The sequence below is a fragment of the Dipodomys merriami genome, unplaced genomic scaffold (assembly GCF_024711535.1).
Source record: "Dipodomys merriami isolate MVZ:Mamm:240054 unplaced genomic scaffold, mDipMer1.0.p SCAF_1, whole genome shotgun sequence".
Classification (NCBI taxonomy): Eukaryota; Metazoa; Chordata; class Mammalia; order Rodentia; family Heteromyidae; genus Dipodomys; species Dipodomys merriami.
In genome coordinates, this window is record NW_027202270.1 from 17,423,292 (window position 1) to 17,439,780 (window position 16,489).

General features: G+C 52.2%; 3 protein-coding genes across 5 annotated transcripts in view; 1 reads left to right on the top strand and 2 right to left on the bottom strand.

Annotated features, from left to right (window-relative positions):
* Nucleotides 1-4,531, bottom strand: part of Pnkd (PNKD metallo-beta-lactamase domain containing) — a 64,931-nt gene extending 60,400 nt beyond the window's left edge. The window contains exons 1-3 of one of the 3 annotated variants that reach the window (XM_070017346.1): nucleotides 4,330-4,531; nucleotides 3,366-3,534; nucleotides 1,679-2,049 (exon numbers count right to left, since the gene is read on the bottom strand). In XM_070017346.1, the coding sequence (XP_069873447.1) occupies nucleotides 1,860-2,049; nucleotides 3,366-3,534; nucleotides 4,330-4,396 (426 nt within the window). In that variant the 5' untranslated portion in view covers nucleotides 4,397-4,531 and the 3' untranslated portion in view covers nucleotides 1,679-1,859. The other 2 variants (XM_070017324.1, XM_070017340.1) reach the window with 2 other exon arrangements.
* A 195-nt stretch (nucleotides 4,532-4,726) lies between these two features.
* Nucleotides 4,727-13,320, top strand: Aamp (angio associated migratory cell protein). The gene is made up of 11 exons (XM_070017355.1): nucleotides 4,727-4,963; nucleotides 5,425-5,580; nucleotides 7,273-7,392; nucleotides 8,670-8,809; nucleotides 9,031-9,175; nucleotides 9,388-9,471; nucleotides 9,567-9,682; nucleotides 11,519-11,622; nucleotides 11,766-11,856; nucleotides 12,056-12,210; nucleotides 12,811-13,320. The coding sequence occupies exons 1-11, from the start codon at nucleotides 4,843-4,845 to the stop codon at nucleotides 12,884-12,886; spliced, it is 1,308 nt and encodes a 435-aa protein (XP_069873456.1). The 5' UTR covers nucleotides 4,727-4,842; the 3' UTR covers nucleotides 12,887-13,320.
* Nucleotides 13,314-16,035, bottom strand: Gpbar1 (G protein-coupled bile acid receptor 1). The gene is made up of 2 exons (XM_070017352.1): nucleotides 16,031-16,035; nucleotides 13,314-14,735 (listed from the first exon to the last, which is right to left on the bottom strand). The coding sequence occupies exon 2, from the start codon at nucleotides 14,688-14,690 to the stop codon at nucleotides 13,704-13,706; it is 987 nt and encodes a 328-aa protein (XP_069873453.1). The 5' UTR covers nucleotides 14,691-14,735; nucleotides 16,031-16,035; the 3' UTR covers nucleotides 13,314-13,703.
* Between the last annotated feature and the right edge of the window lie 454 nt (nucleotides 16,036-16,489).

Sequence of the window (16,489 nt, forward strand, 5' to 3'; positions counted from 1 at the left end):
TAATATAGTCCTGTGTTTAGAAGTTAAACCCAGTGTGGCTCTGGTTTTCTTTACTGGATGGTGGTGGCTCTGGGAGTCTATGTCTGGCTCTGCCCACTGCATCCACTACTGCATCTTTCCTTTGCACTCTGGCCCTGTCTCCTGAACCTATCTAAGGTAACTAAGCCCACTATATTGCAGTACTTCTTGTGATGGCTATGCAGAGGCTCTAGAGCTGGCTGTAGTATAGGACTCATAAGAGACTTCGTTCCACTTGATCATTTTTTGTGTGTTATGCATGGATCCTCCACAGAAACTCTCGAGAGCTAGTAACTGTTCTCACAAAGCCATGTTTTGAAGATGGGGTGGGGAGCCCCCCTTTAGAAGCTCTCTCAATAATCTCTAGCTGGGGCGGGGAGTGTGGCTTAGTGGTAGAGTGCTTGCCTAGCATACATGAAACCCTGGATTCGATTCCTCAATACCACATAAACAGAAAAAGCCGGAAGTGGTGCTATCACTCAAGTGGTAGAGTGCTAGCGTTGAGCAAAATTAGCTCAAAGGCAGTGCCCAGACCCTGAGTTCAAGCCCTAGGACTAGCAAAAACAAAAACAAAACAAAACAACACTCTAGCTGGTGTCTCATGCCTGTAATCCTAGCTACTAAGGAGGCTTAAGATCTGATGATCATGGTTTGAAGCCAGCCCAGGCAGGAAAGTCTGTGAGACTCTTGTCTCTAACCAGCAAAAAAGCTGGGACTGGAGCTATGGCTTTATATAGTAGAGTGTTAACTTTGGGCAAAAAAGCTCAATGGACAGTGTCCAGACCCTGAGTTCAAGTCCCTGGACTGGTGCACGTGCACACACATGGAATTACAGTCCAAGCCAGGTGCTTGTGTCTCATGCCTGTAATTCTAGCTTTTCAGGAGGCTAAGATCTGAGGATTGAGGCTCAAGAAGCCAGCCAGGGTAGATGAAATTAGGAGATCTCTCCAATTAGCCAGTAAAAAGTTGGAAATAGTAGAGTGTAAGCCTTGCATAAAAGGGAGGTCATGAGGCCCTGAGTTCAAGATCCAATACTGGTGTTATGCATACCAAAAAAATCTTCATGACTATCTCTCAGAAATGAGGAAACTGAGTCCAGAGAGGCTGAGTCATCTGGACTGGGCTAAGAGTAGTGTTTTTTGCCTCCACACCCTGAGTGCTGCCTTTGATTCTCTTTATTATCTGGAGCTGAGTGGGTCTCCACCCTTTTGGCTGAGAATTCTGAGGGCTTGGCCTAGGCTTGTTTCACTTAAATCTGTGGTTGCCCCTACACCTGCCAGAAACACAACTTTTCTGTGAGAGGGAACACAAGGGAGTAGCCAGCCCCACTGTCTGCTCCTCCCCCTCCCAGGGGACTCAGGAACCCAGACCTACTTCCTTTCTAACACTCAAAAACTTTATTTATCCAGGCGCTGGTTGCTCACGCCTGTAATCCTAGCTAGTCAGGAGGCTGAGATCTGAGGATCGAGTTTCAAAGCCAACCCAGGCAGGAAAGTCTGTGAGATTCTTATCTCCAATAAAACCCACTAGAAAACCGGAAATGGCACTGTGACTCAAGCGGTAGAGCACTCGCCTTGAGCTGAAGAGCTGAGGGACAGTGCTCAAGCCGAGTTCAAGCCCCATGACCGACAAAACAAAACAAAAACCCAAAACCAACCAAACCAAACAAAAACAAAACAAAACTTTATTTGCCTTTAGCAGGCTCCTCTGTTATGGGATAGGCAGGAGATGGCAATAGCCTGGGCTTCACACGCCCTCTGGTGGACCTCAAAAGCAATGACCAGAGTTGGCCAACCAGGACTTCACAGTCAAAATAGCCTAGGGGAGAGTTGCAGTGCTTCTCAGGCCTGAGCCCCAGATGTAACTTCAGGGGCTGTGGAATACTGGGAGGCCCTGAACCTCTGGCTCTCATACTCGCCCGTGTTGGACGCCCTCATGTTCTGCCGAGCCTTCATTTGCTTCAAACGGTTCTTGTCCACTTCCCGCTTGGTGAAGATGAAGAGGAGGATACCACAGGGGAAGCCGATGGCCCTAGGGGTGGGGAGATGTGCACGGGATTTGGGCAGGAGCTAAACCCTAAGTCAGAGTTGTTGGGGGAAGTTAATCCAGCTTTACCAAACGCAGGATATCTCTTTGTGTATACTTGTCCTCCACACTGGCTGCCAGAGGAACCCACATAGATACTGCTGCTGTCCTGCTTAAGACTCCATAACAACTCTCCATCCTTTCTAGTCAGTCCAAACTCCCAGGCATAGCACAAAAAGCTCCGTGTGGTCCAGTCTCTGCCTACCTGTTTATTCCTTTTCCCCAATGGCCTGGCCTGAGTCTTTAAGCAGCCTAGCTGTTTTCCTTTGGAGTGTGACCAAAGTTCTCCTATGCTTAAATTGCCCTACATCCCTTCCTACATTCAACTCCTCCTCTTCCTCCTCTCTTCCTCCTCCCCTGCGGAGTAAACATAGCATTTTACACATGCTAAACACATCCTCTATCACTGAACTACAAACACACCAGTCCTCTCTTTCTTAACCTGAGTAATTGCTACTAAGTGGGTTCTTTGGTGTTGGACAAAGAACACAGAGTCTCAACACCTGGAGAGAAATCCCAGCCCTAAAGTCTTAGTTCCCTTCCCTGGAATGAGAGCATAATATTTATCTTCAAAAGCCTAACACATTTCATGGCAAAGTACTGTTATACTCAGGTGTGCTGAAAAATATTACTCTCCCCCCCTTTCCCTTAAATATTGATCAACAGTATGGATTAGGGTCAGAATCAGAGTCAAATAAGATATAGAACAAGGGCTGGGAAGGTGGCTCAGTGGTAGAGCAGTTGCCTTGCATGCATGAGGCCCTGGGTTCGATTCCTCAGCACCACATAAGCAAAAAGAAAAAAGCCGGAAGTGGCACTGTGGCTCAAGTGGTAGAGCGCTAACCTTGAGCTGAAGAGCTGAGGGACAGTGCCCAGGCCCAGAGTTCAGGCCCCACAACCGGACCCAAAAAAAATTAAAAAAAAAAAAAGATATAGAACAATATGTAGCTACTATCCAATTAATATAATCCATCTTACATGATTTCAATTATCTAATTACTGGTACTTGGATCTCATCCTAAGCTCCCAAAATGGAGGATGATGCCAGGGACCCAAATCTTAGATCAGCTCAGATTACTCTAAAGAAAACCCAATTCCACACACTTCCCTACCTCCCTTGCCCCACTCCTCGGAGATTCCATTTGGGGAACCCAGCAATTCTGTCTTCACAACCTTAGAGATTCAGCTCACCACCTGAAGCATACAGGTTTCCAGGCTCTGCCCTCCCCTCCCCTGGACATAAAAGAGTAGTTAAAACTCACCAGGCTAGTCCCACAGCTTTCATGGGGTTCTTGGCCCTCTTTCTGGGAATGTATTCCAGCTCAGGTGACAGGGGCTCAGGCTCCTCCTTGCACTCTGATGAGCTGTGGCTTTGCAGGGCTCTGGTCCTGTTTTGGGAAGCCTTGTTAGCAGTAGCTCCCGAGAGGATCCCTGTGGATGAAGGTAAGGAAAGTCAGTTTGGGAGGTGAGATGAAAGCCAGCAATGGTAGGAGGATGTGAGTAGGAATAGGGTGGGCAAGGGCTGGGAAGGAGCAGTTGAGATCTGAGTATGCTAAATGACTGCAGTTTAGAGTAACAAGTGCTAGGGAGAATCCAAAAGAGAAATTTGAAAAATCGCCATCTAGGTGACACCTTTAGAAGCCACTTCCACGTCACTGCGCACTCATCACCCTGGTGCCAGGAGAGGCAGCTTCGCTATTCTTCATTTCAGACGACAGGATGGGAAGGACTGCAGAGGGACTCACAGAAGACGTATGAAGGAAATCCGGAGAAAGGTGGTTTGTTTTTAAACTGCAGGACATTAGCACTGGAAGGGAGCTTACAGATAGTCTACTCCAGCCCCCCGTCCTATAGAAGAGGAAACTGAAGCCCAGAGAGACGAACTGCTTCGCCCAAGGTCAAACTGCTAATTACCCAAGGCTAGCACCCAAGGCTCCAGAAGCACAGGGCTCTTTCCTCTGCACTGCGGTGAGTGTGAAACACCTGGAGCGCGGGAGTCTAGAGGCTTCCATTCGCAGCAAGACCCCAGGGCTGTCGTGTCCCCCGAACGCGGGGGGACCGACTGGGTGACCTCTACAGAGCATCTTTCCACCCCCAGACTCTAAGACCCCGCCGAGAGGGGTGGGCAGGAACTGGCGGTCTTGACCCCTTGCAATCTCTGGGAGGAATATGAAAGCAAAGCAATCTCCTATAGTCCTGCCCTCGCCCCGGGGTCCCACTCCTTACCCCTGAGGACGCGGGCATTTCTCGCCCCCCGGCCCTTCAGTGCCGTAGCAGCTACCACCGCCGCCATGTTCAGATCCCACCCCCCTTCACCGCGCTCCCCGCCGGGAATTGTAGTTTGCGTAAGGGGCCTCCCCCGCTCCTTCCGTCCTGCCCACAGACCAGAAACTACACTTCCCAGAAGCCCGCGGGAAGACCCAAGAGAACTACTCTTCCCAGGAGACCCCTGAGGCGCGCACGCTCGCTTGTTTCCCTCCTGTTGGGGGCGGGGTCAGGTTGGGCGGAGCTTGGGCTCTCCCGCCACGCCCCTGCCCCGTCTCCCAGCTCTGCCCTGTGATTGGTGGTTTCGCTAATTCGCCACAATTTCCATTGGAGGGACGGTCGTCGCTCTTTCTGCCGGGGAGTCGCCTACTCCTACTTCCTCCTGGGAGGAGGGGCTCGAGTTCCGCGTCGTCGCGCAGAGCTGACTCTGGGAGGCGTTTGGGCCCAGAGAAGTGGTTCGGCTGCTTGCGCCGCATGGAGTCCGAATCGGAAAGCGGGGCCGCCGCTGACACCCCTCCGTTGGAGACCCTAAGCTTTCATGGAGATGAAGAGATTATCGAAGTGGTAGAACTGGATCCCGGCCCGCCGGACCCGGGTGAGAACTGCCGCTGCCCAGGCCACGGGATAGGAGGCGCTCACCCCTGGCCTCTGACCCCTGCTTCTTCTCCCCCCCCCCCCCACTCACCCCACCGGTCATTCCTACCGACATTGCTCTCCTTGCTTCCCTCCCCTACCCCCACACTTAGTTTTCAGGCCTGGCGGGGTGGGGGTTCCCAGACGCCTCCCCTGGCCCGTCCCCTCACACACCCCCTTCCCATCATGCCCTCCGTCCTCTCTTCCCACCCGGTCGCCGGCCAACCCCGGGTTTTCAGATCTCGCCTGCCCCCTCCTGCCTCGCCAACCTCCTTTTCCTGCCCTCTCCTCACTACACCCCCTCTGACCCCTTCCACCGTACCCTCTGGCCATACGACTCATCCCAGCCTCGTCCTCCTTCCGCTTCTCCCATCTTTCTTAATGCCTCTCGAGCTCCATCTTTTAACGCTGTTCTCCAAGCAGATGATTTGGCTCAAGAGATGGAAGATGTGGACTTCGAAGAAGAGGAAGAAGAGGAAGAGGGCAATGAGGAGGGTTGGGTCCTGGAACCCCAGGAAGGGGTGGTCGGCAGCATGGAGGGCCCTGATGACAGCGAGGTGACCTTTGCATTGCACTCAGGTGGGCATTTGAGGATCATGAGACAGTGGTGGGGAAAGATGCTGCCCGGTCTTGCTGGCCGTATCTCACTGTAGGTAGGCATTGTGGCCAAATGGCTTAATAAGTTTGACATGGAGTTGAGACACAGGTTGAAATTCTATCACTGCTAATTGCCTTTACTAACCTTTCTGGCTCTGTTTTCATTAAAAAAAAAAAAAAAAAAAAGTAGGGCTGGGAAGGTGCATGAGCCCCTGGGTTCGATTCCTCAGCACCACATAAGCAGAAAAAGCCAGAAGTGGCACTGTGGCTCAAGTGCTAGAGTGCTATCCTTGAGCTGAAGAGCTGAGGGACAGTGCCTAGGCCCAGAGTTCAGGCCCCATGACTAATTTTTTAAAAAAGTTATCTTTAATGAAAAGTAACCAGAGTGGCAATTAGAGACAATTTACACTAAAACAAATGCACCTGTGTGTGTTTGGTAGCACTGGGTGTATGAACTCAGAGCATCCTGCTTGATAGGCAGATGCTCTGTCACTTGAGCACACGCACACTCGGTCACCATTCCTGGGGCTTGAACTCAGGAGCTGCACATTGTCCTTGAGCTTTTTTTTTTCTTTCCTTTTTTGCTCAAGGCTAGCACTCTACCACTTGAGCCACAGCTACACTTCTTCTTCTTCTTCTTCTTCTTTTTTTGTAGTTTATTGGAGATCAGAGTCTTATGGATTTTCCTGCCTGGGCTGGGTTTGAACCATGATCCAGATCTCAGACTTCAGCCTCCTGAGTAGCTAGAATTATAGGCATGAACCACTGGTGCCCAGCTAAAGTTGTGTTTCCCCCACCTTGTATTATTATCCTAATTTTACAAAGAGAAGAAAGAGGCTCTATGCAGTTGAATAAGTTGTTCAGCTTCATGGGACTGGAACTTTGTTTTTCTGACAGCACCTGGCTTTGTGGTTTTTTTTTGTTGTTGTTGTTGTTGTTTTGTTTTTTGGGTCCAGTCGTGGGCCTGAACTCTGGGCCTGGGCACTGTCCCTCAGCTCTTCACTTCAAGGCTAGTGCTCTACCACTTGAGCCACAGTGCCACTTCCGGCTTTTTTTTTTTCTGCTTATGTGGTACTGAGGAATTGAACCCAGGGCCTCATGAATGCAAGGCAAGCGCTCTACCACTGAGCCACCTTCCCAGGCCAGGCTTTGTGTTTTCTTGAGACAGTCTTGTTACTATAGCCCAGGCTAACATGGAACTCACCATCTTCTTGCCTCAGTCTCCCTGATAAGATTACAGGAGTATACTACCACATCTAGCTAAAAATGCTACTAGATTTGAGCATATTTTATGTAATTTTCACGAACAATAGCTTGTAGAAGAATCCAGTAACATGATGTTCTTCTCATTCTGTTCATACCTAGCCTAGTAACAGTTTATGCCAAGAGCCATAAATTTGCACATTTGTGACTACCTCTTGTCCCTGGCCTCAGATGGGGTGATGAGGAGAGGAGCAGATGGATCTTCCCTGAGAAGGATTTGAGTTTAGTAGACTTGGGGAAGAATTTCTCCCAACAACCTGCTGCTTGAAACCCAGAAGAACTTGGATGTACCCTTCTTTTTCAGTGGGAAGGATAATACTTTGGGTGAAAAGAGGCGGGCTTCCCGAGGGTTCTGGGGGACAGAACTCTAGGTGGTAGCCTTGTCCACTTATGGAATATTTATTGGAACAGCATCTGTGTTTTGTGTGAGCCTGGACCCCAAGACCAACACGTTGGCAGTGACGGGGGGTGAAGATGACAAAGCCTTTGTGTGGAGGCTGAGTGACGGGGAGCTGCTATTTGAGTGTGCAGGTGAGTGGGTTTGTGTTCCGTTAGACATACTTTAGGGGGTGACCTGAGTGACTAAGTATCTGGCAGCTGTTTTTTAATCACTGTCTTGTGCTAGCTCTAGGCTGGGCTGCAGGAACACAGAAAGATTAATAATGGGACTGGGAATGTGTTTTAGTGGTAGAGTGCTTTCCTAGCATGCATGAAGCCCTGGGTTCAATTTCTCAGTACCACATAAACAGAAAAAGCTGGAAGTGGTACTGTGGGTCAAGTGGTAGAGTGCTGGCCTTGAGCAAAAGAAGCTCATGGACAGTGCTCAGGCCCTGAGTTCAAGCCGCAAGACTGGAAAAAAAAAATAATGTGTAGATTCTGGTGCAGGAGGTGCTAATTGGCCAATGGAGTTTAGGAAAGACTGAGAAGTGGTGACACTGGTGTAGGACTTAATGGGCCAAGGGAAGGAAAAATGTGAGGATTTCAGGCAGAGGCTCAGAAGGCACAGAAGTATGGAATGGCACCAGAGGCCTGGGCTTTTGACTGGCTGGGGACAAGCATCAGTGTCTCTTCTGGGAAGATGTGGGATGTGGTTGGTTCCTAGAGCTACAGTGAGTTTGGGGGCTGTGACCACTTTTTCCTAGCTGGTCTTTTTAGGAGGCCATCCACCCAGGGCATGTGTTTCCAGCATTAGGTATTTTATTGTTTTCTTGACTTTTTCTTTTTTGGGGGATTGGGAGGGGAGGTTGGTCATGGGGCTTGAACTCTAGGCCTAAGTGCTGTCCCTCAGCTCTTTAGCTCAAGGCTAGCCTTTTACCACTTGAGCCACAGTGCCACTTCTGGTTTTCTGAGTGGTTAATTGGAGATCAGAGTCTCATGGACTTTGCTGCCCGGGCTAGCTTTGAGCCAAGATCCTCAAATCTCAGCCTCCTGAGTAGCTAGGATTATAGGTGTGAGCCACCGGTGCCCAGCTTACTTATCTTTTACACTTTTTTTTTTTTGGTTGGTAGTGGGGCTTGAACTCTGGGCCTGGGCACTATCCCTCAACTCTTCAGCTCAAGGTGAACACTCTACCAATTGAGCCACATTGTCACTTCCAGTTTTCTGAGTAGTTTATTGGAAATAAGAGTCTCATAGCCTTTCCTGCCGGGACTGGCTTTGAACGGTGATACTCAGGTCTTAGCCTCTTTAGTAGTTAGGATTACAGGTGCCCGGCTACATGGTTTTTTGTTTTGTTTTTTGTTTTTGAGACAGGATTGTTTGATAGTCCAGGCTGGCCTTGAACTCTATCTGCCTGTTTTTCTTTTTAGGCCATAAAGACTCTGTGACTTGTGCTGGTTTCAGCCATGATTCCACCCTAGTGGCTACAGGAGACATGAGTGGTCTCTTAAAAGTGTGGCAGGTAGACACCAAGGAGGAAGTCTGGTCCTTTGAAGCAGGAGACCTGGAGGTGAGAGCTCCAAATGGGATTCAATCCCTGGGACCTCGGGTAGGGCGAGAGCTATGGGAGCCAGTCCTTCTTCCACTGGACAAGCCTGCTCTGAGCCAGCACACCCAATGGCATAGCACGAATGTCTGCACATATGACCGGGAAGTTCCTAAGATCCCTACAACAGGGAAATGGACGGGGCTCATGGTGGCTCCTCACTGCCGACCATCCTCCCTTCACAGTGGATGGAGTGGCACCCTCGGGCACCTGTCCTGCTGGCCGGCACAGCTGATGGCAACACCTGGATGTGGAAGGTCCCGAATGGTGACTGCAAGACCTTTCAGGGCCCCAACTGCCCAGCCACCTGTGGCCGCGTCCTCCCCGATGGTGAGGGGCTGCTGCCCTGGGTTTTCCTTCCTCGGTGCATAGTAGACTCTGGTATCACACGTCCCTCTTATAGCTAGCGGGCTGCCATAGGCCTGCAGTTTGGCCACAAGCCACCTGTGCCCTTACCTGACTCTCCCGGAGAGTGTGGGTGCCTTTATGCTCCTTCCCTTCCTCCGCCCTCTTGTGTTGAGAGTGCACCCTCTGGCCCTTAGGGAAGAGAGCTGTGGTAGGCTATGAAGATGGTACCATCCGGATTTGGGACCTGAAGCAGGGAAACCCCATCCACGTGCTGAAAGGTATCAGAGGTGCGGGGAGGTGTTCACAGGCTTTTTGAGGAGGCCTGAGAACCAGGTTCAGGACTCAGAGCCTGACCTGTTGTGCTCCATCCTAGGCACCGAGGGTCACCAGGGTCCTCTGACTTGTGTTGCCACCAACCAAGACGGTAGCCTGATTCTAACTGGCTCGGTGGACTGCCAGGCCAAGCTGGTCAGTGCCACCACTGGCAAGGTGAGTGGACCTGGGACCTGGCTGGGGGCCTCTGCTTTCCTTTTTCTTTTTCTTGGTGGTACGTGGTAAGCGGGGTACAGGGGTGGGGGGGAGAGGGGGGGACTTAAACTTAGGGCCTCCTGACAGCAAGGCAGGTGCTCTACCACTAGAGCCACACATACCCCAGCCCTTTTGCTTTAGTTTGTAAACATAAGGTCTTGAGTTTTTTACAAACTGGCCTAGACTCGATCTTCTTATTTACGCTTCCTGGGTCTCTGGGGTGATGAGTATATACTACCACATCCAGTCTTTCTTACTTTTTTGCTTGGACTGGCCTTGAACCTGTCTTGCTCATTTCTGCTTCACAAGTAGTGTCTTTTCCTAGCCCTTCCTTCCCACCCCCCACCCCCCCAGTATACTGAGGTTTGAGCTCAAGAGGTTTGTGCTTGCCAGACAGAATGGTCCTTTTATCACTTGAGCTACTACTTATTCTTCTGGTCTTCATTGCTCTTTCTTTCTTTCTTTCTTTCTTTCTTTCTTTCTTTCTTTCTTTCTTTCTTTCTTTCTTTCTTTCTTTCTTTCTTTTCTTTCTTTCTTTCTTTCTTTCTGTCTGTCTGTCTGTCTGTCATTGGGCTTGAACTCTGGGCCTGGGTGCTGTCCCTGAGCTCTTCAGCTAGTGGTAGTGCTAGGCTAGTGCTCTACCACTTGAGCCACAGCGCCACTTCTGGTTTTCTGGTGGTTTATTGGAGATAAGAGTCTCACAGACTTTACTGAATGGGCTGGCTTTGAACGGAGATCCTCAGATCTCAGCCTCCTGAGTAGCTAGGATTACAGGTGTGAGCCACCGGCTCCTGGCTTGCTTTAGTTTTCATTTAGTGTTGGGGACTTGGAACCTAGGGTTGATATTGGACCATGATCTTCCTATTTAATGCCTCCCACATAGCTGGAACCAGAGGCATGGGCCACTACATATGCCTTGTTTATTTAGATGGGCTATTGATAACTTTTTGCTTGTACTGACCCAGAACTGCCTCCTTCCCAATTTCCATCTCCTGAGTAGCTGGATTACAGACATGTACCACCACATCTGGTAATTTTCTGGATTTTTATTTTATTTATTTATTTTTTAGACAAGGTCTCCCTGTATATTCCAGGCTGGTCTGGAACACACCTGGAACACTGTGATCTACACTGCCCCAAGTGCTGGAATTCTAGGTGCATGCCATCATGTCCAGCTCAAATAATGCTGGACATTAACTAGTTCACTGCTTTTCTTTTTTTGTTGTTTTTTTGGCAGTCCTAGGACTTGAACTCAGGGCCTGAGTACTTTTACAACTTGAGCCAGAGCAGCATTTCTGGTTTTTTCTGTTTATGTGGTCAGACCCAGGCCTTCATGCATTTGAGGCAAGCACTCTACCACTAAGCCATATTCCCAGCCCACTTTTTTTTTTTTGCGGGGGGTGGGGTCTGGTTGTGGGGCCTGAACTCTGGGCCTGGGCGCTGTCCCTCAGCTCTTCAGCTCAAGGCTAGCGCTCTACCACTTGAGACACAGTGCCACTTCTGGCTTTTTTCTTTTTGCTTATGTGGTGCTGAGGAATTGAACCCAGGGCCTCATGCATGCAAGGCAAGCGCTCTACCACTGAGCCACCTTCCCAGCCCACTTTTCTTTTTTCTTTTTCCTTCTCCATTTTTTGGTGGTGCTTGGGCTGAAACACCATGTGCTTGTTGGCAAGTGCTTTACCACCAAGCTGTATCTCCAGCCCCAGCCCTTCCTTTCTTGTTCCCTCTCTGCTGCCTTTCTTCTGGAGGGGACCAGGAGGAACCCAAGTCCCCTCTGATCTTTCCTCTTGCTGATAGGTGGTGGGCGTGTTTAGACCTGAGTCTGTGGCCTCCCAGCCCAGTCTGGTCGAGGGGGAGGAGAGTGAGTCCAACTCCGTGGAGTCCCTGGGCTTCTGCAGTGTGTAAGTGCCAATCAGGGCCCTTCTCCTGGATGCCCCAAGGGTGGGGAGAGAAGGTGTGTGGAGGGGCCTGGCCTGGGGGACCAAGAAGGAGGGAAGGTGAGTACGGGGTTTCATGAACCTTGCTGGTGCTGTTTACTTCCCAGGATGCCTCTGGCTGCTGTTGGCTACTTAGATGGAACCCTGGCCATTTATGACCTGTCTACACAGACGCTCAGGCATCAGTGTCAGCATCAGGTAGGATGGTGGCTGCCAGGTTCCCAGTGCTCTATGATCATGGCTGAAGGGAAGCCCAGGCCTTGGGGGGCATCTGTGCCATGCTTGGCTCCTGCCTGGTCTTTATGCCTCCCCTGCTCCCACTGGGGAGGTTCCCAGTGGCAGCCGAGGCCGCTGCTGTCTCCTCTGATCTGCCTTCCTCTGCTGTGCCCTGGGGCAGTCCGGCATTGTGCAGCTGCTGTGGGAGGCTGGCACTGCTGTGGTGTACACTTGCAGCCTGGATGGCATCGTGCGCCTCTGGGACGCCCGGACTGGCCGTCTGCTCACTGACTATAGGGGACACACGGCCGAGATCCTGGACTTCGCCCTCAGCAAGTAAGCAAAGTGGGCAAGGACTAGGATCTCTGAACAGTTGGAAACGGGTGGCCGAATAGGGTGGCAAGGGTTTCTAGGGAAGCAGAACTCCAAGGCCAAGCTATGGCCCATGAGGCAGGAATGCCCGGGAGCCTGGGAAACCTCACTTCTGATCCAGCCCCGTGTCCATTCAGTGGGTGACAGTGACTTTCCTGGGGGTCTCCCTCCCTGAGGGTTTCCTCCTCTCATCCCCCAGCTGCTTGTGTTTGTCAGAACAGTGCTAGGCACTAGAATAGAGAGTGGGGACCAACTTCTTTAGACCTCTTGTTTCTAAGCTTTCTTCCTTTTTTATTTTTATTTTTTGTGCCAGTCCTCGGGCTTGAACTCAGGGCATGTATACTGTCCCTGAGTTTTTGTGCTCCAGGCTAGTAGTACTCTACCATTTGAGCCACAGCTCCAGTTTTGGCTTTTTTGGTAGTTCATTTGGAGGTGACAGTCTCACAGACTTTTCTGCCTGAGCTAGCTTTGAATAGTGATCCTCAGACCTCAAGCCTCCTGGGTAGCTACAATTACAGACATGAGCCAGCAATGCCCAGCTGATCCTGTGATTTCTGTCCACAGAGATGCCTCCCTGGTGGTAACTACGTCAGGAGACCACAGAGCGAAAGTATTTTGTGTCCAGAGGCCTGACCGTTAATGGCTGCTGTCTCTGGCGTGGTGTCTGGTGTTGTGGGGGATGAAGGGGGGACTCTCCTCCAGCCCCCTCCTCCACCACCACCACCAGCAGAGGCATGGGGTACAGAGAAAAGAGGGGAGGGGGCTTGGACTACTTTGCAACCCCTTCAACTGACCTGTCCCCTCTCTGTCCTTCTCTTGAGACCCACCCTTGCCCTGGGGCCTCCCTCCCTCCCCACCCCTGTCTCCATGGCCCTGCGGGGCCCTTCCGGGGGAGGGCAGACCTCTTTCTCTTTCACTTTCCTTTGCTGGTGTGAGCCATGGGGTCCGTATTTGTATGTGGGGAGTAGGTCTTTGAGGTTCCCGTTCTTTCCCTTCCCACGTCTCAGGGGATGGAAAGGAGGAAGAGATACTAGTTAAAGATTTTAAAAATGTAAATAAAATATACTTCCCAGAGGCAGTGTCTGTGTGGATTTTGTGGTGGCTAGATACAAGGAGGAATTAACAAAGGCCGTGTCAGGTTGAGTCGCCCTATTCCCTCTCCACCCAGTCTCCCAGCACATGGCCTCCTATCCAGATGCGTCAGCTTCCTCCCCAAGTAAGTGGCAGGGACTTGCTTCTGTGGAGGTGGTATCTCCCTTGGCACATGATCTGTCTCTAGCTTCTTTCCACGGGCTGTTCCCCATGCCCCCATTTCTGAGATAGCTGCTAAGGACTGTAGGTGGCCAGAGGCGTTTTATTCCGTCTTGAGTGGGCTCAAATAGGGGCAGGGCCTTTGATCCAAGAGAAGCACAGAAAGAAGCTTTGTGGCGGAGATGGATGAACATTGGTCGTCCCCTCTAGTTCACCTCCACCCTGCTTTGAGCACTGGTGCGGTAGGCGGTGCTGGGGCCTGGACTGTCCCTGGAGGTGGTTCTTTGCAGCATCTGTAGCCATCTTTGGACAGCCAGCCTCCATGGGGCTGTGTAGCGCTGGTCACCCAGACCCATGGCTACTGGCACAGCTGCTGCACTGGCACTGCCCAGTGAGATGAGGGACAGCAGAGTCCCAGGTCCCAGGGGTGGGCGATGCTCATAGGCCAATACTGACAAGAGCAGAGTGGCCACGTAGGGTCCCCAGCACAGCACAAATAGCAGCGTGGCTCCAGCCTGGGCCCTAGCCTGTCTCCAGGTGAGGGCCCGGGCAAGGGTGGAGGGTGCATTACGGCACACTGCCCGCTCCAATCGGCAGATGTCCTGCAGTTGGCGGTGGGCAGCTACCAGCACACGGGCAGAGAGGAGGGCAGCAGCCCCCACAGCCGGCAGCAGGAGACCATAGACCTCCAGGTAGAGATAGGGGGCCGGGAAGACAGATTGGGAGCTGCAGTTGGCACCAGGGCTCCAGTGGTTCCACCCCAGGGCAGGCAGGCTGGTAAAGAGCAGGGGGCCTATCCAGGTGAGGAGCAGGGCCAGCTTCTTGCCCCCATGTGGTCGCAGTGGCTGCAGCACTGTCACGTAGCGCTCTCCATGCACCAGCAGCAGATTGGCAAGCAGGGAGAGGAAGGAGAAGTTGGGTCCCAAAAAGAGGAGGAGGCAGGACCAGTAGCCCCGACGACTCTGGTTCCACAGTCCTGGCAGCATGGGCAACGCCAGGCCTGTGAGCAGCCCAGCCAGTAACAGGCTCAGGAAAAAGCAGCCAGCAGGTGGGCTGCGCAGGTGGCGGTCTCGGACTATGCCCAGGGCTAGAAGCAGGTTGGCGGCAACAATGAGGCTTGCCAGGGCCAGGGAGAGTCCCAGGGCACCTGCGGGAATGGGGCCAGGTATGTCCCCGGTGCTGTTAGATGTCATCTTGGGCTGTGGGGTCGGGGAGGGCTGGCGCTGCAGCTGGCATGCCTGTATTGGGGAGGGGGAAAAGTTTACAATGGAGTGCTACTACTCCTGTCAGGACAGTAGCCCGCACGGTGATTGAGAGGCTGCAAGCCCATGGACTGTGGGCCACAGTGATTCTATGCTTAAAAAGTCGTAGTTGTGGTTTCTCTTGGAAGTCAGGTCTGGCAACACCCACATTCTGTATGGTGGCTACCATTTGGGCCATTCCTACCATCCCTGGTAGGCAGTTTTACCTAGTCCTGTCTGCCTGGTCTCTGGGCAGCTGTGTTTATGCCTTTGTTTATAGACTGAAAGGCAAACACATTTTGTCCCTCTGTCCCACTCACAGAGATCTCATGCTAAACCAAAATAGAGGACAGGGGCTAGCTGGTATGGAGTCACTGGGGGAGATGCCTGTGAGCTTCATCTGGAGCCAGAGCAGGTGCCCTGTGCCCACACCCCCCCCCCCCCCACTTGCAGCCTGTTACAGCTCAGTGAGCAGCCTCCGGGTAGGACTTCCAGCCCATAAACTTGACTCGTTCCACGCTGGCAACAGGCCCTTCCTTCCTGGGAACTCGGGGAGTAGGGGGAAAGAGGGTGGGGAGATGCTTGGCAGTAAAGGGGATAGCAGTGGCTAGGAATGGACCCTGCAGGCGCTGGGGGTGGGCTCAGGACAGGGAGGAGGAGCTAGAGGGCAGGGCCTGGCCTCTGGCTCTGATCTGTCTCTGCCCCTTCATTTGGTTCCTTGGTCTCAATCCCCGAGCTGGGGGCTCAGGGGGAGGGGGTCCTGCCTCTGTCAATAGGGGAGCAGTTGCTGTTGCTAGGGCCAGGGTCACTAAGGAAGTATTCCTTCTTCCCCTCCCTGGGGTGAGAGAATCAACCCCATGGCCACCGTGAGGGAAGGGAGATGCTCTCCTTTCCTTCCCCACTGTCTCCAGGCCCTGAATGGAGACTGCCCTCCCCCCCTCCCACCCCTGTCCCCAGCCCATTTCCTCTTCCTCAGTCTCCCCCAAAGTCCTCCACCCAGGACATCTTTCCTTCTCCAACAGCCCCCAGTTTCTCTTCCTCTTTCTTCCCCGCCATTCTGTGTATTAAACCCCACGAGACATGATCTGTTACTCCACACCAGGCCTGATCTGGAGATCCCTAGTCCTACCCTAGGGATGGATCCCCTGTACCTTCTCCCTCGGAGTAGCAGGTGAGGCAGGGATCAGTCCCCAAGTATGATGTTTTGGGGTGTGGGTTGTGCCACCCACAAACCCTGGTTGCTTGAACCACAGCAGGGATGGGGAGGAAGGGGAGAGAGGGTAGCTACTCACATGTCTGTTGGAGACAGGTGGCGCTTGCCAGCCTGGGGTGTCTGAGTGTCAGGGAGTCACAGCAGCTGGGCTTGCAGGGCTTCAAACTGTGTCTGGTGTCCTGGCCAACGAGTACAAGTTGCTTCTTCTCTGGGTACAGGAGGGCTGCTCAAGCTCTGCCCCAGCCTGGATTCCCAGAGGGATGGAGGACTGAAGTTAGCTGGCGGATCTCAGCATTGGCCCCGCCCTGGGGGAGGGGCCAGGCACATCCTGAGTTGCAGCTACTGAGAGGCACAGCTGTATTTTACTGCCTCCTTGCCCCCTCCTTAGCTCTCTGTGCTAGTGACCTCCTTCCCAGCTGCCAGCCAACACTGGGCCACCTAGGTGGTGGCTTTCTTCCCTCTGGAAGTCTTCTGGCCCACCACTGCCCAGCTAATCTGGGAAATGCATCCCAGTTAATGAAAAATGATTGACTCTACC

Coding starts and splice junctions, on each gene's coding strand:
- Aamp (XM_070017355.1), top strand. CDS start 4,843: ATGGAGTCCGAATCGGAAAGCGGGGCCGCCGCTGACACCCCTCCGTTG. Junction 7,393..8,669: donor GCTGCTATTTGAGTGTGCAG/GTGAGTGGGTTT, acceptor TTTTCTTTTTAG/GCCATAAAGACTCTGTGACT. Junction 9,472..9,566: donor CCCCATCCACGTGCTGAAAG/GTATCAGAGGTG, acceptor GCTCCATCCTAG/GCACCGAGGGTCACCAGGGT.
- Gpbar1 (XM_070017352.1), bottom strand. CDS start 14,690: ATGACATCTAACAGCACCGGGGACATACCTGGCCCCATTCCCGCAGGT.